The sequence below is a fragment of the Phacochoerus africanus genome, chromosome 2 (assembly GCF_016906955.1).
Source record: "Phacochoerus africanus isolate WHEZ1 chromosome 2, ROS_Pafr_v1, whole genome shotgun sequence".
Taxonomy (NCBI): domain Eukaryota; kingdom Metazoa; phylum Chordata; class Mammalia; order Artiodactyla; family Suidae; genus Phacochoerus; species Phacochoerus africanus.
Genome location: NC_062545.1, coordinates 186,940,781 through 186,968,089, shown reverse-complemented (window position 1 = coordinate 186,968,089; position 27,309 = coordinate 186,940,781). Strand labels below are relative to the sequence as shown.

General features: G+C 41.8%; 1 protein-coding gene across 1 annotated transcript in view; it reads left to right on the top strand.

Moving 5' to 3' along the window:
• The window catches only part of ATG14 (autophagy related 14), a 40,883-nt gene extending 30,533 nt beyond the window's left edge, over positions 1 to 10,350 (top strand). The window contains exons 8-10 of the mRNA XM_047767412.1: positions 2,299 to 2,389; positions 2,468 to 2,553; positions 9,618 to 10,350. Of these exons, the coding sequence (XP_047623368.1) occupies positions 2,299 to 2,389; positions 2,468 to 2,553; positions 9,618 to 9,924 (484 nt within the window). The 3' untranslated portion in view covers positions 9,925 to 10,350. The remainder of the gene's footprint in view (positions 1 to 2,298; positions 2,390 to 2,467; positions 2,554 to 9,617) is intronic.
• Positions 10,351 to 27,309: the final 16,959 nt, after the last annotated feature.

Sequence of the window (27,309 nt, the reverse complement as noted above, 5' to 3'; positions counted from 1 at the left end):
AAAAACCATGAATAGGTGCTCAACACCTCTAATTATTAGAGAAATGTAAATCAAAACTGCAGTGAAGTATATCACCTCATACCAGTCAGAATGACCATCATCAGGAGTTCCCGTCATGGCGCAGTGGTTAACAAATCCAACTAGGAACCATGAGGTTTCGGGTTCAATCCGCAGTGGGTTAAGGATCCGGCATTGCCGTGAGCTGTGGTGTAGGTCGCAGACACTGTTTGGATCCCGTGTTGCTGTGGCTCTGGCGTAGGCCAGTGGCTACAGCTCTGATTAGACCCCTAGCCTGGGAACCTCCATATGCCACGAGAGTGGCCCTAGAAAAGGCAAAAAGACCAAAAAAAAAAAAAAATATATGACCATCATCAAAGTCTACAAACAATAAAGACTGGAGAGGGTATGGAATAAAGGAAACCCACCTACACTGCCAGTGGGAGTGTAGATTGGTGCAACCACTATGGAGAATAGTATGAAGTTTACTTTAAAAACTAAATATAGGAGTTCCCGTCATGGTGCAGGGGTTAACGAATCCAACTAGGAACCATGAGGTTGCGGGTTCGGTCCCTGCCCTTGCTCAGTGGGTTAATGATCCGGCGTTGCCAGGAGCTGTGGCGTAGGTCGCAGACACGGCTCGGATCCTGAGTTGCTGTGGCTCTGGCGTAGGCTGGCGGCTACAGCTCCGATTCGACCCCTAGCCTGGGAACCTCCATATGCTGCGGGAGCGGCCCAAGAAATAGCAAAAAGACAAAAATAAATAAATAAATAAATAAATAATTAAAAAATAAATAAAAACTAAATATAAAACTACCATATGATCTAGCAATCCCACTCCTGGGCATAGATCCAGAGAAAACTATCATTCAAAAAGATACATACACCCCAGTGTTCATTGCAGCACTATTTACAATAGCCAAGACATGGAAGCAACTTAAAATAACATGTGGTTGGGAGTTCCCTTGTGGCTCAGCAGTAACAATGCAACTAGTATCCATGAGGACACGGGTTCGATACCTGGCCTCACTCAGTGGATTAAGGATCTGGTGTTGCTGTGCCTGTGGTGTAGGCCAGCAGCTACAGCTCCCACTCAACCCCTAGCCTGGAAACTTCCATAAGCCACAGGTGCAGCCCTAAAAAAAAAAAAGACAGGAAAAAAAAATGGTTTAAAAAACATTTTAATGGTAAAATTTTATGGTTGACCCGGTACCTACTAAGACCTTCCTACCTCCCTCCAGTTATCCTTGCATTTCAAGTAAATATAACTATGTATTATTATCATGCCCCCCTTTAAACACAAAAGGTATCGTGCTAAACTAAGGTGTTTTGCCCCTGACTTTTAAAGTTTGTTATTTATTTACAAAGGTTTATTGAGTGCCTGCTGTGTGCTAGGCACTGAGGGTACAGTGGTGATGAAAACACTGTCTCTACTCTCTTGGCACTTCATTTTAATGGTGAGACACATAATAGATAAACGGAATGTCAGATGGTGATGAATGTGGGGAGAACATGAGAGCAGGTGAAAGAGAGGGAATGTGGGGCTAAGCACAGGCTTACTGTGTTGAGTGGGCAGTGTGGCAGCCCATGTGAACCTGGGGGAGGCTGGGAGCAAGCCAGGGGGGTCCTTGGGGAAGGAGATTTGGGGCAGAAAGAGCAGGTGCAAAGCCAAGAAAAGTGAGGGAACAAGGCAGCAAGGACAGACGGCTGCAGATTCTGTGGGGCCCTGAGGGCCATGGAGTGGCCTTCAGTCGCCTGGCCTAACGTGGATAATTGCAAAATTATCTTACTAGTCCCTTACATGCCCTGTTTATACTTCAAGGAATAATCCTATACCATTCTTCATTTCGTTAGTGTGCAAGTATTTGTGTAGAATTGCTTGGTCAGGAGTTCCTGCTGTGGTACAGTGGGATCTTGGGAGCACTGGGATGCGGGTTCAATCCCCGCCCTGGCACAGTGGGTTAAGGATCGTGGCTTAGGCTGCAACTGTGTTTCGGATCTGCTCCCTGGCCTGGGAACTCCATATGCCGTGAAGCAGCCAAAAAAGGGAAAAAAAAAATTGTTTGGTCAGAGGGTATGTGCATTTGTAATACTCATTCATGGGTGCAGTGAAATTGCCCTCTGTGAGAGTAGTAGTTCATTCTTAGAAAGTTTCTGTTAAGTGCAGTTTATGAAGAGGTAAAGGAGGTGGGGTATGTTTTGTACTCAACTGTAGTGTAAAGCATACTTTTCAAAATCAACATTTTAACATAGGATTTCCAGATAAATGGCAACTTTATAAATTGTATGTTTGTTTTACAGTGAATTTTGTGGAGAAAACCTCAGCAGACAGAAATTTACTCGAGCAGTAAAGAAACTAAATGCAAATATTCTTTACCTATGCTTTTCTCAGGTATGGAAAATATGCCATGAGCTAATGTTTAATTTGTTACATTGTTGAAAATATTAATCAATTTTTTCCTTTTTCTAGCACGTAAATTTAGATCAATTACAACCACTGCATACTCTCAGGAATCTAATGTACTTGGTCAGTCCGAACTCTGAACACCTAGGCAGGTAAGAAGGGTGTTTGTTGCTTTTCTTTTAGTAGTGTTGTTGTAACTACTTCTAAATAGAGTTACTGTACGTGTGGGCAAGAGTTCAGGGGTCTGATCCCTAGCCCCAAACTCTCTAGAAAGGACAAAGGTAACGCCGTCCTGTACAGAAGGAAACAATGGCTAGTCATATTTGATCCTTATAGTCCATATATGTAGTCATTTTTCTGAGGAAATATCTCTAACATATGAAATAGAAGAACTCATATATTCCTAGAGTGGGGACTTCTTGTGTAGTCCCTGATGACAAAGGTGCTCCTTTGAATCCACATCTGTTTCCTCCTTAGCTCTGCCTAGTGTTTCCCCTGATTCTTTTTTTTTTTTTTTTGGCTTTTTGCCATTTCTTGGGCCATTCCCACAGCATATGGAGGTTCCCAGGCTAGGGGTCGAATTGGAGCTGTAGCCGCCGACCTGTACCAGAGCCACAGCAACGTGGGATCCGAGCCACGTCTGCTACCTACACAACAGCTCCCGGCAACGCTGGATCCTTAACCCACTGAGCGAGGCCAGGGATCAAACCCTCAACCTGATGGTTCCTGGTCGAATTCATTAACCATTGAGCCATGATGGGAACTCCTCCCCTGATTCTTGTGCATTTTTTTTGTTGTGCCTGTTCCTTCATGACAGTTCTTCATAGTTGTTTTTGTCACTAAGTCCCTCTAGCCACTATTTGTTGGAGACAAAGGGTATTATAAGTTTATGAGATGAACTAGTTTGAAATCCATTATCTTAAAAACAGGAGTCAATGACAAAAAAAACAAACCAGGACTGGTCTATGGGATCTGTTTATTAGTCTCAGCCCACAGAGGCATGACATAGACGAGGTGTATCTTTGGGATGCCTTCTTTGAGTGCTTAGCTTCTTTCCTTGCTCTGTCTCTACATTTCTGCAGCTATGACTTGGTTAATGCATTGGAGCTTTTTTTTTTTTTTGCTTTTCAGGGTCACACCCGTGGCATATGGAGGTTCCCAGGCTAGGGGTCCAATCAGAGCTGCAGATGCAGGCCTATGCCACAACTACAGCAACACCAGATCCGAGCTGCGTCTGTGATCTATACCACAGCTCATGGCAACGCCAGATCCTTAACCCATCGAGCGAGGCCAGGTATCAAACCCGCAACTTCATGGTTCCTAGTCAGATTTGTTTCCACTGTGTCACAATGGGAACTCTGCATTTGAACTTTTGAAAGAGAACAAAGAAAAATAAAAAGGTAGGAAAGTTCCTTTGGGACTCCCTTCCCCATCTTTCATTTGCTTTGACATTGGAACTCAAAGAGACAGACTGGCTCCACTGACCAGGGTGACTGGCTCCCTCCACATTGCAGTGAATAAGAAAAATTATTTAACGTATATTTCCTGAATGTCCACTGGCTACTGTCTGAGGTGTGGGACTGAAAAAAAAAAAAGCAAGCCCCTTAGATATTCTCTAGGATGGGAAGGCTGAGTGTGGTACAAATGCCACTTCTGCCCAGAAGGAAACCTGATCAGAATTTGAGAAGATATTTCCTGGAACTTTGACAGGCTGATTCTAAAGTTCAACTAGAAGCAGAGTCCAAAAGGAAATTTTGAAAAAGAATAATAAGGGTTGGGCTTGGACCCTTATTATACAGTATAATTATTATATAGTATATTTATATATGCTTATATACTTTATACTTATTATATAGTATAAAGGTAATTAAAACAGGGCACTGTTAGCATACAAAGAGGTGGCACAGTTAGAGAAAGAGAATAGAGAGTCCAGAAACAGACCTGTGTGTGTGTGTGGTGGTGGCAGTTGTTGGGGGGAGCAGTTAATAATGATAGGGGTGCAGCATCAGATAATAGCAGCAGCTCAGTGGTGGTGGGCAGGTTGGGTATTTATATGGGAAAGAGCTGGATTCATATTACATTATATGTAAAAATAAATTGCAGATGATATAGAAGATCTTATTTTATTTAAAAAAAATCCAACCTGTAAAATAACTAGGAGAAAAGACAATGTTTTATAATCATAGGTTGGGGAGGAAATTCCTAAGCAAGCCACAAAACCCAAAAGCCATAAAGGAAAGGAGTTACGTATTTTACTGTGTTAAAACTAAATGTTTCTAGTAAAAGATATCATAAATAAGACAAGCAACAAGTATGTTTTGCAACCTTTATAATAGACAACAGCTTAAAATCTAGACTACTTAGAGAAATCTTTCAAATCGATAAAAAACCTCGTAGAAAAATAGGCATAGGATTTGGAGTTACCGTCGTGGTGCAGCAGAAACAAATCTGACTAAGAACCATGAGGTCATGGGTTTGATCCCTGGCCTTGCTCAGTGGGTTAAGGATCCAGCGTTGCCATGAGCTATTGTGTAGGCCGGCAGCTACAGCTCCAATTAGACCCCTAGCCTGGGAACCTCCATATGCCGTGAGTGCAGCCCTAAAAAGACAAAAAAAAAAAAAAAGAAAAAGAAAAACAGGCATAGGATTCAGGCAGGCATTTTACACAAAAGAAATGCAGCTAGTCAGTATCAAATGAAAAAAATCTTCAGCCTCAATCGAGAATAAAGAAAAATAACTCCTTAATTCACAAGTTCCCTCTGGTGGAACAGAATAGGCAGCATTTCTGCATTGCTGTGGTTGTGGTGTAGGCCAGCAGCTACTGCTCTAATTTGACCCCTAGCCTGGGAACTTCCATATGCCGTGGGTGTGGCCCTAAAAAGAAGGAAAACAAACAAAAAAACCCAAACAGCTTTCTAGTTTTCAGCCATCAGTTTGGCAAAAATAACCAGTGTGGCTGATTTTTTAGGGAAAACAGAAACCCTTCTTCTCAGGCTGGGTTTCCTTGGAGGGTCTCAAGTTTTCTTTGAGCTGCCCTCAAGTCAGCTCTCCGATTAGATGGCTCTGTCCCACAGGAGTAAACATGCCCAGCCAGGCTGCTGTCGTGTTTGTGAGCCAGGAGGTCAGAACAGAAGCTTCAAGAGCCCTTTTTGTACCTGCCTCAGTCAGAGTGAAGGCTTTAGAGGCGGGTGATAGAACCTGGGTGCAACTTCCTGCTTCTTCTGAGACCAGCTGAATGAGGAGCCCATCCTGAATCCAACGTAAACTTTTTCTTTGAAATAAATTCAGACTTAACAGAAAAATTGCAAAAAAAAAAATGAAAGCAGTACAAAGAGACATATACCCTTTACCCAGAATCACCTTTATTAGGATTTTTACCACATTTGCTTTATCATTTGTGCAGTCTCTCTGTCTCTCTTGTCTAAATAAACACACATTTACATACACTAAAACTTTTTTCTGAACTCTCTAAGTTACATACGTTATGGCTCTTGACCCCAAATAGTTCAATATGTATTTCTGAAAAATAGGGATACTTTCTTTTAACCACAATACAGTGATCACCATCAGCAAATTTAATATTGATACAATATCTGAGTGCCCATATGCACATTGTGTCAATGGAGCAGATCATGTCCTTTATAGCACCTCCCACCCCCACCATTGAGTAACAGGATCCAGTCTTGAGTTGGATGTTTCACTTAGTTGCTGTGTCTCTTTAACCTCCTTTAAATCTGGAATATTTTCTCAGAATACTTCATCATCTATGACATTACCATTTTTCCCTTTTTTTTTCCCTCGCTTTTTAGGGCCGCACCTGCGGCAGATGGAAGTTCCCAGGCTAAGGGTTGAATCAGAGCTGTAGCTGTTGACCTACACCACAGCCACAAAATAGAAGTTTTATTTTGAGTTTGACGTTTCCTAAAAATGAGATCAGATTATAAATTGGAGGCCTAAATGCAGTGGCCATCTGTCCCTCATTGGTGATGTTAATTTGATCACCCAAAAAAATGCTTTCTAACTTGTCCTTGGTACAATTTTTTCTTATCTGATCCAATTTTTACCATAATTAACATACCGTTTCCATCCAAAGTTCATAGATTATATTAGGGATCACTCTCGAGGTTGTATATTCTATCAGATAATATTTTTGAAACGTTTTGCAAAAGAGGCTTCTTAAAAGCCAAAAATCATTTTAATAAGAATAACTCCCTACAGAATCATGAGAAAAATGAGTATTCCGGCTTCAGTGTCATGAAATTATTCACTAAGCTGAAAGCTAGAGGAATGATTTTACAATCTTTGTTCCCCATTGACATTAGGTGAAAAGACTTAATTAGTTTGCTGGTTAATTCTGTGTGATGTGTGTGTGACTTGGGGTATGCTGGGCAAATAATTGGTTTCTGAGCCCAAAGTGATGGGAGAGAGGCTGAATGGAGAAACATCTTCTGTTCCTGCAGGTTCTCAGAGATGTGTGATTTATGTATTGGATCTGAAATTGTTCTGAGTGGCCGCTTTGGGGATCATCTACTAGTTTGTTTTTCACTTGAAGTAATTAATTAGCACTTTCTCCACACCATGTGGCCTCTGCCCTCTGGAATTCCAAGCAGGGAACTGGAGTCCAGGAGCAGAGAGCTCTGCCTGGAGGAGAGGTCATCCCCGCCTTGTATCACTCCTGCCTTAAAGAGGGGCTCGGGGTCATGGCGGTCTCTCATGCCAAGAGGGACCCAAGAGGAGATCTGGGTCTATGAGGGAGCCTGGGGGGCTTGGGAGACGCAACTGGTGGTAAATGCAGAGGCCCCTGGACAGCGATGCTGAACGGAATAGAATCCAAGAGCTCCCTGTTCAGGAAAACAGGGAGCCTGGCTAAGGCACTTAAATTGTGACCAATTTTGATGGGCAGCTGCCATGAGGGGAGTAGGTGGGGAGGAGGAGGGACCCTGGAGAGGAGGTGGGGTGGGGTGCTGTGAGGATCTGGCTGGAGTGACACATGATGGAAAGGGGGCTGTTGGTCATAGCGGCCAGGTACGTGAGGGAGGAGATTTGCAGCTGGCTTGTGTTTTGAGACTAGCTCAGACCTGAGAAGAAGGGTCTGAAAGATTAGCCACCCTCATATGGGGAGCTCTGGCAGCCTGGCGGGGGGACTGAGGAGTAGAGCCTGAGAAAATGTCTTCGGGGTGGACATGTTTGTCAAGGAAAAGAAAAAGGGGAAGGGAGAAAAGGACTGTCAAGGAGACCCTTTTTAGGAAACAGAACAGGGATACTAAGAGCTGAGATACTGGGTACAGTGGTTACTGCACCCACTGCAGTAAGAGCGTGTCAGGGGAGGTAGGGAGACTGTTGGAGAGACTTCCTCCCGTTCTGCTCCCTTCACCTCTTACAAAGTAGAGACTTCTGGGCAGGATGGAGGCCTGATTAAACTTGGGAGCCCCTAATCTCAGGGGCTCCTTGAAATGTAAATCACTCACTGCAGACCAAGGGGAAACCTGTGGCACATCTTCCTATTTCATTAATACCTATAAAGCTCTAAAAACAGTGCCTGGAACAGAAATGTTAGCTCTTACTGATGCTGTGTTGTAGATGAGAAGCAGAGTGGTCTTGGAAGAATGAAGGTTGCTTGATCCTGGAAAAAGTAAGTCAGAAGCAGTAGGTCTGAGGAGGGGCATTGGAGGCCAACTCTAGGCTTTATTGTGGTACAGGGTACAAAGAATTTTGGACCATAGCCTAAAACAGCAGGCTGCACAATTTTTTTTTTCTTTCTTTTTTTTTTAAGGGCTGAATCTGTAGCGTGTGGAAGTTCCCAGGCTAGGGGTTGAATCGGAGCTATGGCTACCAGCCTATGCCAGAGCCCCAGCAACTTGGGATCCAAGCCACGTCTGTGACCTACCCCACAGCTCATAGCAATGCTGGATCCTTAATACATTGAGTGAGGCCAGGGATCGAACCTGCATCCTCATGGATCCTGGTCAGGTTTGTTACTGCTGAGCCACGATGGGAACTCCACACTGTACAATTCTAAGCTATTCCTCATATGTATGTATATTATTTTATGTCATTTTCCCCAAAGTAACTGTCAGTGAAGCTGTTGCTGCTGTTGTTGTCTTTTTAGGGCTACACCTGTGGCATGTGGAAGTTCCCAGGCTGGGGGTTGAATTGGAGCTGCAGCTGCTGGCTGATGCCACAGACACAGCAACTCTGAGCCATGTCTGCAAGCTATACACCACAGCTCACTTCAACACGGGATCCTTAACCCACTGAGCAAGGCCAGGGGTCAGACCTACATCCTCATGGGTACTAGTCAGGTTCTTAACCTGCTGAGCCACGACGGGAACTCCACTATCAGTGAAACTCTTAGGTAAATCAATGCATGTGTCTTTATCTTGGGGATGGGGGGGAAGTGGGTAGTGCTGTTGGTGTGTCTTCGTCCCACCTATGGCTGGCTGCAGAGAAATCCCCTGGAGGGGCAGTAGGTAGGGGGACTGCCCGCCCACACAAAGGAAAGGCAGCCTGGCTCCCCTGAGGCAGGAGCTGATGGGCATTTGAAAGATGGTGAGGATAATCAGCAAGGGCTTTGTGGGGTTTGCTGACAAAGGTTCCACAGTGGCACTGAGGAGCAGTCACAGGGCATGATGTCATACGGACCTTTGAGAAATAAAAATCATTTTATCCTAAAGTGTAGTGCAAAAGTACACACTATTCCAGCTGAATATATTCTAAATAGTTGTATCTCATTCAGTGCTATAAATGTGTCCCTAGAAAACAATGGTATCTTAAAACGTGTGCAAGAGCTTGATGTTGACACTAATACATTTTGCCAACAGACATACAGTCCTATCATTTAGCCTCTTTTGAGTCAGACTTTAATAATTTGGGGGCTTCAGTAAGGCAGAGAACATCCGTATGGTTCTGTTATTCCCTTAATACACTGGTGTATACATCAGGTGACTTTTTGTCAGAATTCTCTCCCTGGACCGTAGATACTACAGTTGTTGGACATGGGAAGTCATACGTTGGACCAGCAGGCATAGTCTCAGTGGGTGGGTTTTTTCCGACCTGGGTCTTCACAAATGAAGTGGGATGAATACAGGCAAAGTGTGGTGCAGTGGCTTTATTCATGACTTGGATGGCTCTTACTCAATCCTGGACTTGCAGTGGGTGCAGTTTTGGGTGGTGAGGGTGATGCTTGTTTTAAAGGGCCCTCACTATCTGCACACAGGTCGGGACCCTTTGAAGTGCGAGCCGACCTGGAGGAGTCCATGGAGTTTGTGGATCCCGGAGTTGCTGGAGAATCGGACGAGAGTGGAGACGAGCGTGTAAGTGACGAGGAAACCGACCTAGGCACGGACTGGGAGAACCTGCCCAGCCCACGGTTTTGCGACATCCCCTCCCAGCCCGTGGAAGTCTCCCAGAGCCGGAGTTCCCAGGCGTCCCCGCCCATCGCCAGCAGCAGCGCCGGTGGCATGATCTCCTCAGCCGCAGCCTCCGTCACCTCCTGGTTTAAAGCTTACACTGGACACCGCTAACGAGCAGACGGAGACACGCCAGATCCGCGTCAAGAAAGCTCTCCTGCACTACGCTCTAGGTTATGTGTTTAGTTAAAATAGTGCCTGGAACAAAAGAGGTTAAGCCGTGGGGTTTTTTTGAAGCTGGAAGACTAGCATTTCTCTTCATCAGCTGGCAGGGAGTGGCCATGTACAAGTTTATGGTAATTAACACAACAGAAGGTCACGGTCCTTCTCCCAGACCAGCTGCTGGAGCAAAGACCCTGTACACGCGGCCAGTTCTGTTGAGGCAGAAACGCGTGGCGCTCCCACCAATCCGGCCGCAGGCCCCACAGACAGGTGCTGTTGCTGTGAGGCAGAGATGGTTCGTGAACAGTTTCAGAGGCTGAATCACAAGGAAGTGATTCTTGATGATCAGGACTTGAAAGGTAAAAACTGTTTAATGTACGTTTTTTGTTGTTGTTTTTTTTTTCCCACTGTACAGCAAGGGGGTCAGGTTATCCTTACATGTATACATTACAATTACATTTTTCCCCCAGCCTTTCTTGTGTTGCAACATGAGTATCTAGACAAAGTTCTCAATGCTATTCAGCAGGATCTCCTTGTAAATCTATTCTAAGTTGTGTCTGATAAGCCCAAGCTCCCGATCCCTCCCACTCCCTCCCCCTCCCATCAGGCAGCCACAAGTCTCTTCTCCAAGTCCATGATTTTCTTTTCTAAGGAGATGTTCATTTGTGCTGGATATTAGATTCCAGTTATAAGTGATATCCTATGGTATTTGTCTTTGTCTTTCTGGCTCATTTCACTCAGTATGAGATTCTCTAGCTCCATCCATGTTGCTGCAAATGGCATTATGTCATTCTTTTTTATGGCTGAGTAGTATTCCATTGTGTATATATACCACATCTTCCGAATCCAATCCTCTGTCGATGGACATTTGGGTTGTTTCCATGTCTTGGCTATTGTGAATAGTGCTGCAATGAACATGCGGGTGCATGTGTCTCTTTTAAGTAGAGTTTTGTCCGGATAGATGCCCAAGAGTGGGATTGCGGGGTCATATGGAAGTTCTATGTATAGATTTCTAAGGTATCTCCAAACTGTTCTCCATAGTGGCTGTACCAGTTTACATTCCCACCAACAGTGCAGGAGGGTTCCCTTTTCTCCACAGCCCCTCCAGCACTTGTTATTTGTGGATTTATTAATGATGGCCATTCTGACTGGTGTGAGGTGATATCTCATGGTAGTTTTGATTTGCATTTCTCTTATAACCAGCGATGTTGAGCATTTTTTTCATGTGTTTGTTGGCCATCTACATATCTTCTTTGGAGAAATGTCTGTTCAGGTCTTTTGCCCATTTTTCCATTGATTGGCTTTTTTGCTGTTGGGTTGTATAAGTTGTTTATATATTCTAGAGATTAAGCCCTTGTCAGTTGCATCATTTGAAACTATTTTCTCCCATTCTGTAAGTTGTCTTTTTGTTTTCTTTTGGGTTTCCTTTGCTGTGCAAAAGCTTTTCAGTTTGATGAGGTCCCATGGGTTTATTTTTGCTCTAATTTCTATTGCTTTGGGAGACTGACCTGAGAAACTATTCATGATGTTGATGTCAGAGAGTGTTTTGCCTATGTTTTCTTCTAGGAGTTTGATGGTGTCCTGTCGTATATTTAAGTCTTTCAGCCATTTTGAGTGTATTTGTGTGCATGGTGTGAGGGTGTGTTCTAGTTTCATTGCTTTGCATGCAGCTGTCCAGGTTTCCCAGCAATGCTTGCTGAATAGACTTCCTTTTCCCATTTGATGTTCTTGCCTCCCTTGTCAAAGATTAATTGACCATAGGTGTCAGGGTTTCTTTCCGGGTTCTCTATTCTGTTCCATTGGTCTGTCTGTCTGTTTTGATACCAGTACCACACTGTTTTGATGACTGTGGCTTTGTAGTATTTCTTGAAGTCTGGGAGAGTTATGCCTCCTGCTTGGTTTTTGTTTCTCAGGATTGCTTTCACGATTCTGGGTCTTTTGTGGTTCCATATAAATGTTTGGATTGTTTGTTCTAGTTCTGTGAAAAATGTCATGGGTCATTTGATAGGGATTGCATTGAATCTGTAGATTGCTTTGGGTAGTATGGCCATGTTTACAATATTGATTTTCCCAATCCAGGAACATGGAATATCTTTCCATTTTTTTACATCTTCTTTGATTTCTTTGATTAAAGTTTTATAGTTCTCGGCATATAGGTCCTTTACCTCCTTGGTCAGGTGTATTCCGAGGTATTTGATTTTGTGAGGTGCAATTTTAAAAGGTATCGTATTTTTGGATTCCTTTTCTAATGTTTCATTGCTGGTATACAGAAATGCAACTGACTTCTGAATGTTAATCTTATATCCTGCTACTTTGCTGAATTTATGAATCAGTTCAGGTAGTTTTGGGGTTGAGTCCTTAGGGTTTTCTATGTATAGTATCATGTCATCTGCATACAGTGACAGTTTGATCTCTTCTCTTCCTATATGGATGCCTTTTATTTCTTTGGTTTGTCTAATTGCTGTGGCTAGGACTTCCAAAACTATGTTGAAGAGCAGTGGTGAGAGTGGGCATCCCTGTCTTGTTCCAGATTTGAGTGAGAAGGCTTCAGTTTTTCCCCATTGAGTATTATATTTGCTGTGGGTTTATCATAAATGGCTTTGATTATATTCAGGAATGTTCCCTCTATACCCACTTTGGCGAGGGTCTTGATCATGAATGGATGTTGGACTTTGTCAAATGCTTTTTCTGTGTTTATTGAGATGATCATATGATTTTTGACTTTTTTTTTGTTAATGTGGTGTATGATGCTGATTGATTTGCATATGTTGAACCATCCTTGTGAACCTGGGATGAACCCAACCTGGTCATGGTGTATAATTTTTTTGGTATGTTGTTGGATTCGGTTGGTTAAGATTTTGTTGAGAATTTTTGCATCTATATTCATCAATGATATTGGGCGATAGTTTTCTTTTTTGGTGGTATCTCTGTCTGGTTTTGGAATGAGGGTGATGGTGGCATCATAGAATGTCTTTGGGAGTATTCCTTCTTCTTCAACCTTTTGAAAGAGTTTCAGGAGGATGGGCACCAATTCCTCTTTATATGTTTGATAAAATTCGCCTGTGAAGCCATCTGGTCCTGGACTTTTCTTTGTAGGGAGTGATTTTATGACCTCTTCAATTTCCTTTCTAGTGATCGGTCTGTTCAGTTGGTCTGTTTCTACTTGATTCAGTTTTGGCAGGCTGTAAGATTCTAGAAAATTGTCCCTTTCTTTCAGATTGTCAAACTTGTTGCCATACAGTTGTTCATAGTATTCTCTTAGGGTTTTTTGTATTTCTGCTGTATCCGTTGTGATTTCTCCTTTTTCATTTCTAATTTTGGTTATTTGGGTTCTTTCTCTCCTCTTTTTAGTGAGTCTGGCCAGAGGTTTGTCCATTTTGTTCACCTTTTCAAAGAACCAGCTCTTGGCTTTATTAATTTTCTCTATTGTTTTTTGAGTCTCTATTTTACTGATTTCTTCTTTGATCTTTATAATTTCCTTCCTTCTGCTGACTTTAGGACTTTTTTGTTCTTCTTTTTCTAATTCATTTAGGTGGAGGGTTAAGTTGTCCATTTGGGATCTTTCTTCTTTTTTGAGAAAGGCCTGTATTGCTATAAATTTCCCTCTGAGCACTGCTTTCGCAGCATCCCATAGATTTTGAGAGGTTGTGTCTTCATTATCATTTGTTTCAAGGTAGTTTTTAATTTCCTTCTTGATTTCCTCATTGACCCATTGGTGTTTTAGTAGCATGTTGTTTAGTCTCCATGCAGTAGGTTTTTTTCTCTTTCCTTTTCCCATGGTTGATTTCTAATTTCATGGCATTGTGGTCAGAGAAGATACTTGAGATAATTTCTATGCTCCTAAATTTATTGAGATTAGCTTTGTGTCCCAATATGTGGTCGATTCTTGAGAGTGTTCCATGAGCATTTGAGAAGAATGTGTATTCTGCTTTTTTGGATGTAGTGTCCTGAAGATATCAATGAAGTCTAACTTTTCTATTGTTTCCTTTAGGATCTCTGTTGCTTTATTGGTTTTCTGTCCAGAGGATCTGTCCATTGATGTGAGGGGGGTATTAAGGTCTCCTACTATGATTGTATTCTCATCCATATCTCCCTTTATGTCTGTTAATATTTGTTGTATGTATCTGGGTGCTCCTGTATTTGGGGCATATATGTTGACGATAGTAACATCCTCTCCTTGGATGGATCCCTTAATCATTAAGTAGTGTCCTTCTTTGTCTTTCTTTATGTCTTTTGTTTTAAAGTCTATTTTGTCTGATATGAGCATTGCGACTCCTGCTTTTCTGTCATGTCTATTGGCATGAAATATTTTTCCCCACCCTTTCACTTTCAATCTATATGTATCTTTTGTCCTAAGGTGAGTTTCTTGTAGGCAGCATATTGACGGTTTTTGCCTTTTTATCCACTCAGCCACTCTGTGTCTTTTGATTGGGGCGTTCAGTCGATTGACATTTAAGGTGATAATTGATAGATGATTATTTATTGCCATTTGAACCTCGTGTTCCAGTTGATTCTATGGTTCTCCATTCTTCCTTCCTTTTTTTTTTTTTTTTTTTGGTTGCATGGTCTCCTGTTATTATCTGCTTGAGTGTATTTTTTTTTCATTTTTTGCAAATGCAATATTTGGTTTTGGCTTGTGGTTGCCCTGTTTTTTAAGTATGCTAACCCCTTCCCATAATTGTGTGTTTTAGCCTGATGGTCCTGTAAGTTCAAACACTTCATTACTATATTAAAATTAAGAAGAGAAACATACAAACAAAAAGGGTTATTTACTTCCTAACATCCCTTGCCCACATTTTATGGTTTTGATGACTCTGTTTTATTTTTTTCTTTTTAATTTTATTTTGTTTGAGGCCTGTTCATGATTAAATCTGTATGCTGGCTTATTTGAGTGACTGCTCTCTGATTGCGGTTTCTTCAGTCCTAGTTCTTCCTCTTCTTTTTTTTTTTTTCTTTTCTCTTTTCTTCCCTTTCCTTCCTTTCTTTTTGGTTTAGAGAAGCCCTTTCAATATTTCCTTTAACCTGGGTTTTGTGTTGCAGTATTAAGTTTTTGTTTGTTGGAAAAAATTTTTATTTCCCCTTCTATTTTAAATGATATTCTTGCTGGATAGAGTATCCTAGGTTGCATATTTTTTCCTTTTAGCACTTTTTTTTTTTTTTGCTATTTCCTTGGGCCGCTCCCGCGGCATATGGAGTTTCCCAGGCTAGGGGTCAAATCGGAGTTGTAGCCACTGGCCTACGCCAGAGCCACAGCAACGCAGGATCCGAGCCGCGTCTCCAACCTACACCACAGCTCACGGCAACGCCGGATCGTTAACCCACTGAGCAAGGGCAGGGACCGAACCCGCCACCTCATGGTTCCTAGTCGGATTCGTTAACCACTGCACCACGACGGGAACTCCAGCCTTTTAGCACTTTAAATATCTCTTGCCATTCCCTCCTGGCCTGTAGTGTTTCTGTAGAGAAGTCAGCTGATATTCTTATGGGGGTTCCCTTGCAGGTAACATTCTGTTTTTCTCTTGCTGCCTTTAGGATCCTCTCTTTATCACTAACTTTTGCCATTTTTATTATGATGTGTCTTGCTGTGGGTCTATTTGGGTTCAGTTTGTTTGGGGCCCTCTGTGCTTCTTGTATCTTGAACCCAGCATCCTTTAGATTTGGGAAGTTTCCAGCGATAATTTCTTCAAATATATTTTCCATCCCCTTATCTTTTTCTACTCCTTCTGGAATTCCTATTAGGCGTAGATTGGCCCGCTTTATATTATCCCATAGGTCTCTTATATTGCTTTCCAGTTTTTGGATTCGGTTTTCTGTCTGTTGACCGGATTGAGTGATTTCCATTATTCTATCTTCCATATCACTGATTTGTTCTTCTGCATTATTCATTCTGGTTTTTACTGCCCTTAGTTCCGTTTGCATCTCTGCAAATGAATGTTCTAGTTTTTCTTCGCTCCTTCTTATCTTTTCTAGTTCCTTTCTGAGGGTATCTGCATTACTGTTCATATCTTCTCTTAATTCCTTCAGTATTTTCACTATTTCTCTTTTGAACTCCAGGTCTGTCGGACTGCAGAGATCTGTTTCATTGTTGACTGTTTTAGGTGAGTTCTCCTGTTGGTTTGGCTGGGGGTGGTTTCTCTGCTTCTTCATCTTGCTTGTTGTTTTCTTTCTCCTGAGGGAGTTGTACTCTCCGTTATCGGGCAGTGTTTGCCTTGTCATTGCCGTGGAATATTTCCTGAGGGCTGGCGTTGTTGATCAATCTTTTTTGAGGCAGTGTGGCTTTTCTGGAGTGTTGATGGGGCTAACAGTGTTTCTCTGAAGCAAAGGAGGACTTCCTGAGGGCAGACAGGACTGGGAGGTCCACACCACGATGGTAGCAGATTTCACTTGGTCATGCAGAGCTTGCTCTGGTGTTTTTAGGCTGTGGGGTTCTTGCAGGGGGTTGGCGGTGTGGGACAGCTGTTCCTCAGGAGTGCAGCACTCCCTGGGGGCTGGAGCAGCTATCTGGGTCACTGAGAACCTAAGAGGCTCTTCCCTAGGGCAGCCCAAGTCAGAAGGCTGGCCTGAGAATGTAGGCGGATCTTTTCACAGTCTGGCCAAGCTTGTTGCAGCTTTTCTGGGCTGCAGGGGCTTTTCTAGGGGGCTGGTGGTGCTGAGCAGCTATTCCTCGGGAGTGGGGCACCCCCTAGGGGCTTGGGCGGGTAGCAGGGCCACTGGAAACCGAAGAGGCTCCTCCCTGGGGCAGCCCGACTCAGAAAGACCATCTGAGATCTTTTCCCGACTTGGCCAGGCTTGTTGCAGCTTTTCTGGGCTGTAGGGGGTCCTGCCTGGAGCTGGCAGTCCTATGCAGCTGATCCACTAGGGCACCCCCTGGGGGCTTGGGCGGGTAGCAGGGCCGTTGGAAACCGAAGAGGCTCCTCCCCGGGGCAGCCCGACTCAGAAAAACCGTCCGAGAATTAGGCAGATCTATTCACTGCCTGGCTAGGCTTGTTCTAGCTTTTCTGGGCTGCAGGCCTTTTCTCGGGGGCTGGTGGTGCTTGGTGCTACTCTGCGGAAGTGTAGCCCCTCCAAAGGGCAAGCAGGCCTGTGCAGGGACAGCCCCTGTGGTGGTAGGCTTCAGGCAATTGTTGAGGCCAGCCCTCCTGGATGGCAGGCAGCCCCAGGTTCGGCAAGAGCGTAGGGGGTGGGGGGAGGGGATGCACTGGGAAACACAGCTTTCAGCTAGCTAGCGGGCCTGTAAGCTTGCTGTGGCGTGGGGGGTATTCTATGGGGACCCACCCCTTCTTCTCTCCCCTCCCCAGCACGGGCGCAGACCAGGCTCTTTTCCCAGGTTCCCTCTGATGTGGCTTTCCACTTCCCCGCCCCTAGAGTATTGCTCCCTTCCTCTGCGACAGCTTTGTTTTCTAGTCTCCCAGGCAGTCTCTGCCCCGTCAAATGGTTTCTAGACCTCCCAAGCAGTTTCCGCTCCGCCCCGCCCCCGCCAGCCCGGGGACTAACCTCTGGAGCCAAGAGGTCTCGGTGCCCAGCCCCCACCCAGGCATCCCCCGGCCCTTTCTCGGGGACCAACCTTTGGAGGCAAGGTCTTGGTGCCCAGCCCCCACCCAGGCGTCTCAATTTTTGGTGACTGTGCCCGTAGTTCAGATGGTCCGTTCGGTTCTTGATCGGCTTTTCCGTACTCCAACTTACTGCTACACTCTTCTCTGCATCTGGAGATTCCTCCGGTTCATTTGATCATTCCCCCGTGTAGGTGACTTTCCAGGGTGCGGGATCCCTTTCTCCTCCGCAGTTCCCTTTCGGGAGCGCCCATCCCGCTCGGATTCACCTTCTCTCACTCTCCTCTTTTCTCCCGTTCTGCCCTGTAATGTCACGAACTTCTTGCCATTATTGGAGTTTAGGTTCTTCTGCCAGTGATTGGTTGCTGTTCTGTGCAAGTCATTTATTCTGTAGATGTGCTTTTTTTTGTTGTGTTTGTGGGAGAGGGCGAGCGTGTCCCCCTACTCCTCCGCCATCTTGTCCTCTCTCTCTGTACATTTGTTTTTATGCCATTTTTTGCAAGCAATTTGACACACTTCATTTCTTTATCACTTGGTCACATTAGGTTTTTAAGTCAAGGATTTTTGTTTTGTTTGGAAGGGGTGAGGTTTTCTTGGTGAGGGAGAGGTAGTTTAAAAATGATTTCACTTGTGCTGCTCTGCTGTGGCCCGTCGGACATTCCTGTTTTGTTTTGTTTTTTTCCTCCCCATGAACCAAAGAAACTAAAGTGTTTTTTTAGGACTTGTCCACAAAGAGAAGAAATCCTGGCTGCAATAATGTCCTAGAGATTTTACACCTATTTTCTTGTATTTTGAGGGGAATTAAGTTCACTCGTATCTAGATTATTGAATCCCTACCATCTATGCTATTATGTATGTACATTTTGAAATTGAACTTATTTTCTGTGAGTGAAAAATAAGTCATTAAGGTTGTTCCCTTGTGGAAGCTACATGCCTGCCTGGGCACAGGCTAAAAGCCACTAAAGTGGCCTCTGGTCATTCTTCTGGTGTCTAGTTTTTTTCTAAGGGATGTAGTAGGTGGTACGTTTTTCCTGGGAAAATTAGCCTGCTTGTTTCCTGGAGTTCTTTGTTGCTCTAAGGACACTACCTTTGCTCTGAAATGCAGAGCAAGTCATTATAGCTTGTAGCAGTCTTCTCTATCCTGAGAAAGGTCTTTTCCCTTCCCAAAAGATCATTTTCAGCTAATGTGTCTTGTCATTTTCTTAGTGACAATCTTATAAGAAAACTGTAGAGAGGCATTATGTACAAAAATATGTAAGTAGTTTTTTATTTTTAATAACTGCAAAAAAATCCTATGAAACAACTACAAAAAGAAATCCTATGAAATATTCCTAACAGGCATTATTACCATACCTTGTTAGTGTAATTAGCATGATAGTACCTCATAAATCACTGGGAAGTTTGCCCTACCCTAGCTTCTTTTCTTGTTGCAATTATTATAGTTGATATTTTGCCCCAAATCCGAGGTGCTATATATATAGCTCTTGCAATTGGTATATTTAGTGTGTGGTAGAGTTTTGGGTAGAATTGCAGAAGGGTCTTTATTGCTATCCAAGAGTCCCAGGTTCCCTGACTTTATGAATTTTCCACTTAGGAAACAGGCTTTTCCCCTTGTGGGTTCTTAAACAGCTGCTATCTGTTTTAAGTGCTGGGCTTCATGATTGCTGGGTTGTATTGTCTCATGCAGGTCTCTAGTGTAATTCATAGAGAGTGCCTGTGGCAGACATGAACAAATACAAATGAACTTAAAATCCTGAGATAGGGGTTGTCTAGGTATTCAGACCCTCAGAAGAGCTTAATCTTAAGAGTTGGAACACTGGGATTTGGGGCTTAGGGGTAGAGAATGACTTCAGCTGAAAGATGCACAACAGTCATGGTTTTCTTTCTCAAGTAAGCCTCTTACAAAACCATGAGATGACAAACAAGTAATTCAACAAAACTTTCCAGGATACGGGAAATGTAGGGATTGATAGGGTGCATTTTGTTGTTGTTAATATCAACTAGAGGCACTTTACTTAGGGTTAAATGATCAAACCTTGAATGGTTTTGAACACCAACATACTGGCTTACACTGCTGAGATATTTTGGTTTTCATTATTTTGCACTGGATCCACCCTGTAAATATTCCTAAATATACATTTCAACCACTGTTTTTTCTACTCTCTTTGCTGCTCATTAAAATCTTTCAGGTAGGTGCCAGAACCATATGTAAACAGCTTTTATATGTAAATTGAAGCTGGTATTTTTTTTTTAAAACAAAAAAGCCATAGAACTTGGCCATGTGTTCCATAATAAAATAATTTGTTGAAACAAGGTAATACTAAAAAAAAATTCACAGGCACCAAATAGGCTGCTTATAATGGTCTGTTAAAGACTTCTTTCATAATGGAGAACGACTAAGAAAAGTTTTGCACATCTGTAAGTTAAGGCGGAAAACAATGTCATCATTGGGTAGTGGACAGGATTCATTCCCCACTTGGTAACTTGGGGAAGAGCACTTGCTGGCATGCTGTTAAAAGAACTCTAGTGTCTGAGAATCTTCTCATGGTGTCATGTTGCAGGGGTTCCCCACTGCTCTGCAACTTCGAAACCAGTTTGAGTCATACAAATTTTTCTAAACTTTTATTGTATTACTACAATAAATCTTTTAACAGTACTTTGCAAATATGTATGTCTTTTTCAAGATCTGCTGTTCTGCTGATAAATTGAAGGTAGCAAGAATGAGATCTAACTCTGGATTGTTTTATACAAATTATAGGATAATTTTTTTAAAAGAATTTTTTGCCAGGTGGAGTTCCTTTCATGGCTCAGTGGTTAACGAACCCAACTAGGATCCATGAGGATGCGGGTTCGATCCCTGGCCTTTATCAGTGGGTTAAGGATCCAGCGTTGCTGTGAGCTGTGGTGTAGGTCGCAGATGTGGCTCACATGCCGTGTGGCTGTGGTGTAAACCAGCAGCTGTAGCTTCAGTTAGACCCCTAGCCTGGAAACTTCTACATGCCATGAGTGCAGCCCTCAAAAGCAAAAAGAAAAAATTGCCAGGTAATGAAAAATGCCTTTTGAAAAATTATACATCATGATGGTATTAATAATAATGGTCCATCTTTAGTAAGCTCAGAAACCAGTTGCTTATCCATTACATACTTTCTCTGAAGACGAAGTTTTCCTTTGTAAGCCATCACATGATGCAGGTGCCCAGCAGTGAGTCGGTGTCTGGCAACAGCCCTTTGAGAAGGGCAGAAGCGATGGGGCCACTAGGTTGGGTTGCCCACATGGCATTTGCCTTGGCTTTCTCCATGACAGGGGAGAAAGGGAAATGGTAGAAGGAGTCTGTAAAGCTGAAAGAAGAAAGTAGTTTTGGAGAATCCCTCCCCTTCTTTGCTTTTTATAACTACATAGTCTCTTCCGGATGGACAGTCTATACCTTCCAGGTGAGATTATTATGGGGCAGGGTCACCCGCAGGTGGATGGGGATACCAAGAGTGATTACTGGGGAACAGCCAGGCCAACTCAGAGATATACCAACGAACTGGTGTCATGGTTATCCTACCCCTTTACTGCAGGAGACCAGCCAGCAACAGGGGGACAAGCAAGGAAATGGAAGGGTTCCTGGAAAGGGCATGTGCTTCAGAGTTCATCCTGCAGGCTCCCTGGGTAACAGTGTGTAGACATAGATTACCAGCCCTCAGAGTTATAGCATGATTGATGTGGGAATCAGGTGGAAGCAGATGGAAAGAACTAAGGATAACTTTGCCCTTAATAGTTGGGAGGTCATTTGAAAATTACTCCAACAAAATATACCAGGAAATGTGAAATTGGCTTTTGGGCAGGTTATCTCAGCTTCAGCTATGAACCACTCAAAGGCACCACCAGTACCCCATTCTAAAGATATGATGAGAAAGTACCCTGGAAAAGTGGTTTACCATCTGCTTAGAGTTACACAGATGAAGTAGAATCATTTTTTTAACCAGAAACCTTAATGTTTTCTAGTAGGGATGTTAAAACACTAAGACCCATGTCAGTGACTTTTTTGTTGTGCTTTTTGTAGGAAGGATACTTTTTGAAGGATAGTCTGGTAGCGGGAAAATCTGAAGGAGACTTTGGTCCCTTTAAAAAGAAATAGGACAGATCTGACAGCACTAGTTAATTGTTGAAAAATTGGGCTGGAGCCTGCAGAGTAAAAGCAGCTCAAGAGTAATGAGGGTATTAAAATCTCAGGGTCCATATCAGACTGTTCATTATTTCCCCCTTTGGGTGTGGCTTTTTAGTATTTACCCTATGACTTCAGAAGACATCTGGATTTTGAGGAAGGGGCTTTCCTACCCTTCCTGGCAGCTTCTCCCCTAAATTTAAAACATCATCAGGAAGACACTTCTAGAGCCTAAGCAAATAGATGGCTCTTGAGTTCAGTAAGAAAGTGGCAAGGGGTTTGGAAGCTGTGAATAGAAGAGACACCTCCCAATTCTGGGCTGATTAACAAATGATAGAAACAGCATAGCTTTTGTGTCAGCAGTTTCATAGTTGCCTTCAAAGTAGGAAGGGCCATGTTGAGCACCCATCCACAAGAGGAAATACACCTATTTTCTGCTTTAGGGACATTGGTAAAGGCTTAAGTTGGGAGCTCTGCTGCATTGATGGCCTTTGAAAAAAAGCCTAAGCGCAGGAGAGCTCCGTGAATGGTGTCTGATACCCTAGGCCCAAGACATTTAGCTCCTAAATTTCTCTGGAGACCTGCTACTATTCATGGTGTGGTCTTTGACCTGCAGCACCAGCATCACCTGGGAACTTGTTAGAAATGTAGGATCTGAGGAGCACCCAGTTGCATACAACAAATACTAATAGGCATTAAAGCAGAAATTGATGGAAATACAGTAATAGTAGGAGACTTTAACACCCCCACTCACATCAGTGGACAAATCCTCTAGACAGAAAATCAGTAAGACAAAAGAGATCCTGAATGAAACAATAGAAAAGTTAGACTAATTGACATTTTCAGGACATTACAACCAAAAAAATCAGAATGTACATTCTTTCAAGTACACATAGACATTCTCAAGGATTGATCACATAGTGGAGCACAAAACTAACTTCAGTAAGTTTAAGAGTATAGGAATTATTTCAGGTATCTTCTCTGACCACAATGGCATGAAACTAGAAATCAACCACAGGAAAAGAAATGAGAAAAAACTGACTACATGGAGACTAAACAACATGCTTCTAAAAAACCAGTGGGTCAACAAGGGAAGCCAAAGGGAAATTGAAAAACACCTCAAGACAAAAGATAATGAGGAAACAACCACTCAAAAATCTATGGGATGCCACAAAAGCAGTTCTTAGAGGGAAGTTCATAGCCCTATAGGCCTTCCTCAGAAAAGCAAAAAAATTTCAAATCAACAACTTAACCTACCACCTAGAAGAAATGAGAAAAGAACAAACAAAACCTAAAGTCAGTGAAGGAAGGAAATCATAAAGATCAGAGTGGAAAAGAAATTCAAAAAACAATAGAAAAAAACCAATAAAACCAAGAGCTGGTTCTTCAAAAGGAAAAACAAAATTACAAAACTCTGGCCAGAGTCACCAAGAAGAAGAGAGAGAGTAATCCAAATAAGAAACGAAAAAGGAATAGATACTGCAGGAATTTAAAAAAAAAAAAAAAGAATACTATTAACAATTATTTGACAACCTACAAGAAATGGATAACTTTCTAGAGACATACAGCCCACCAAAACCGAATCAAGAAGAAATAGATCAATTGAACAGACTGATCACTTGAAATGAAATTGAATATGTAATAAAAACACTCCCTAAAAACAAAAGTACAGGACCAGATGGCTTCAAAGGTGAATTCTACAAACATACAAAAAGAACTTAAACCCATCCTTCTTAAACTTTTCCAAAAGGTTGAAGAAGAAACACTACCAAAGACACTCTATGAAGCCACCATCATCCTCATACCAAAAGTAGACAAAGATACTACCAAAAAAGAAAGTATAGGCCAATATCTTTGATAGAGACATAAAAATTCTCAACAAAATTTTATCCAACTGAATCCAGCAGCACATAAAAAAGATCATACACCACAACAAAGTGGGATTCATCCCAAGTTCACAAGGATTGTTCAACATATGCAAATCACTGTCATACACCACATTAACAAAAGAAAAGTCAAAAAACCACATAATTTCAATAGATGCAGAGAAAGCATTTGACAAAATCCAACATCCATTCATTATAAAAACTCTTAGCAAAATGGCTACAGAGGGAACATAATAAAAGCCATTTATGACAAACCCACAGCCAATATAATACTCCATGGAGAAAAGCTGAAAGCCTTCCTGCTAAAATCTGGAACAAGACAAGGATGCCCACACTCACCATTTTTACTCAACATAGCATTGGAAGTCATAGCCACAACAATCAAACAAGAAATAAAAAGTATCCAAATTGGAAGAGAAGAGGTAAAATTGTCACTCTATGCAGATGAGGTGTTACTATATATAGAAAATTCTAAGGACTCTACACAAAAATTACTCAAACTGATCAATAAATTCAGCAAAGTAGCAGAATATAAGATTAACATTCAGAAATTGGCTGCATTTCTGTATACTAACAATAAAATATTAGAAAAGAAACATGTAATACCTTTTAAAATCACACCCCCCAAAAATTAAACAGGAATAGTAATAAACCTAAGGAATGAAAGACCTAAATGCTGAGACTTATGAAACAATAATCAAGGAAATCAAAGAAGACAAAGAAATGGAAAGATATTCCATGCTGCTGGCTTGGAAGAATTAATATTGTTAAAATGGCCATACTACCCAAAGCAATCTCCAGAGTCAGTGCAATTCTTATCAAATTACCCATGACTTTTTTCACAGAACTAGAACAGACAACCCAAAAATTCATATGGAACCATAAAAGACCCAGATTGCCAAAGCAGTCCTGGGGGTGGGGGGGGGGGGGAAGACAAGCAGGAGGCATAACTCTCCCAAACTTCAGACAATATTACAGTAATCAAGACAGTGTGGCACTGATACCAAGACATACAGACCAATGGAACAGCATAGAGAACCCAGAAATAAACCCAGATACCTATGGTCAGTTAATCTTTGACAAAGGAGGCCAGAATATAAAATGGGAAAAAGGCAGTCTTTTCAGCAAATGGTGCTGTTAAAACTGGACACCAGCATGTAAATCAGTGAATCTGGAATACACCCTCACACTATGCACTAAAAATAAACTCAAAATGGCTTAAAGACTTAAATGTAAGACAAGACACCATCAAAAATCCTACAAGAGAATACAGTCAAAACTTCTCTGACATCAGCCTTACAAATGTTTTCTCAGGTCAGTCTCCCAAAGCAACAGAAATGAAAGCAAAAATAAACCAATGGGACATAATCAAACTGACAAGCTTTTGCACAGCAAAGGAAACGATTAAAAAAAAAACAAAAAAAAACCCCAAAAACTTATAGAATGGGAGAAAATAGTTTCAAATGATCAACTGACAAGGGCTTAAATCACTAAAATATGCAAACAACTTAATACAACTCAACAGCAAAAAAGCCAACAACCCAGCTGAAAAATGGGCAAAAGACCTGAGTAGACATTTCTCCAAAGACATACAGATGGCCAATAGGCACATGAAACAATGTTCAACTTCACTGATTAGAGAAATGCAAATCAAAACTACAATGAGGTACCACCTCACACCAATCAGAATGGCCATCATTAATAAGTCCACAAATAACATGCAGAGAGGGTGTGGAGAAAAGAGAACCCTCCTGCACTGCTGGTGAGAATGTAAATTGGTACAACCACTATGGAAAACAGTATGGAGGTACCTTAGAAAACTATATATCTAGAACTACCATATGACCCAGCAATCCCACTCTTGGGCATATATGCAGACAAAACTTTCCTTGAAAAAGACACATGCACCCACATGTTCACTGCAGCACTATTCACAATAGCCAGGACATGGAAACAACCTAAATGTCTGTTAATGGATGAATGGATTAAAAACATGTGGTATATATACACAATGGAATACTACTCAGCCATAAAAAAGAACAAAATAATGTCATTTGCAGCAACATGGATGGAACTAGAGACTCTCATAGTGAGTGAAGTAAGTCAGAAAGAGAAAGACAAATACCATATGATATCACTTATATCTGGAATCTAATTAATGGCACAAATGAACCTTTCCACAGAAAAGAAAATCATGGACATGGAGAACAGACTTGTGGTTGCCAAGGGGGAGGGGGAGGGAATGGAATGGACTGGGAATTTGGGGTTAATAGATGCAAACTATTGCCTTTGGAATGGATGAGCAATGAGATCCTGCTGTATAGCACTGGGAACTATATTTAGTCACTTATGATGGAGCATGATAATGTGAGAAAAAATAATGTATATGTGTATATATAACTGGGTCACCTTGCTGCACAGTAGAAAACTAACAGAACACTGTAAACTAGCTATAATGGAAAAAAATAAAAATCATTAAATAAAAAAATAAACCCAGATACCTATGGTCAATTAATCTTTGATAAAGGAGACAAGAATATAAAATGGGAAAAGACAGTCTCTTCAGTAAGTGGTGCTGGGAAAACTGGACAGCTGCATGTAAATCAATGAAACTAGAACACACCTTCATACCATGCACAAAAATACACTCAAATCAAACATACAAGCTTTTGCACAGCAAAGCAAACCAGAAAAAAAAAAAGCCCATCTGTGGAATGGGAGAAAATAGTTTCAAACCATACAACTGACAAGGGCTTAAATCTCTAAAATATGCAAACAACTTAATAGAACTCAACAGCAAAAAAACCAACAACCCAATTGAAAAAAATGAGCAGAAGACCTGAATAGACATTTCTCCAAAGAAGATATACAGATGGCCAACAAGCACATGAAAAAATGTTCAACATCACTGATTATTAGAGAAATGTAAATCAAAACCACAATGACGTATCACCTCTCACCAGTCAGAATGGCAATCAACAAGTCCACAAATAACAAATGCTGGAGAGGGTATGGAGAAAAGAGAACCCTCCTTCACTGTGGGAATGTAAATTGGTACAACCACTATGAAAACAGTATGGAGGTACCTCAGAAAACTAAATATAGAACTACTATATGACCCAGCAATCCCACTCTGGGCATATATCCAGACAAAACTTATCAGAACTTTCGCTGAAAAAAATACATGCACCCTATGTTCTTTGCAGCACTATTCACAATAGCCAAGACAGAAAAGAAACAAACTCATGGATATGGAGAACAGACTTGTGGTTTCCAAGGGGGAGGAGGAGGGAGTGGGATGGACTGGGAGTTTGGGGTTAGTAGATGCAAACTACTGCATTAGCTAAGCAATGAGATCCTGCTGTATTGCACAGGGAACTGTTATCTAGTCACTTATGATGGAACATAATGGAAGATAATGTGAAAAAAATATATATATATTGCACAACTGAATCACTATGCTGTACAGCAGAAATTGACAGAACATTGTAAATCAAATATAATTTTAAAAACTAAAAATAAAATGCAAAAAAAGGAAAAAGAAGAAATGTAGGATCTTGGGTGCCATCTTTGACCCACTGAATCAGAATAATTTCAATCATTCATATGTACATTAATATTTAAAAGACATCAATCTATAGCACTGTTTTCCAACATAATATTTAATATAACCCGTACCTGTAATTTTAAACTTTGTGATGGTCTGATTAGAACAATCAAAAGAAATAGGTTAAAAAAATACATTTTACCT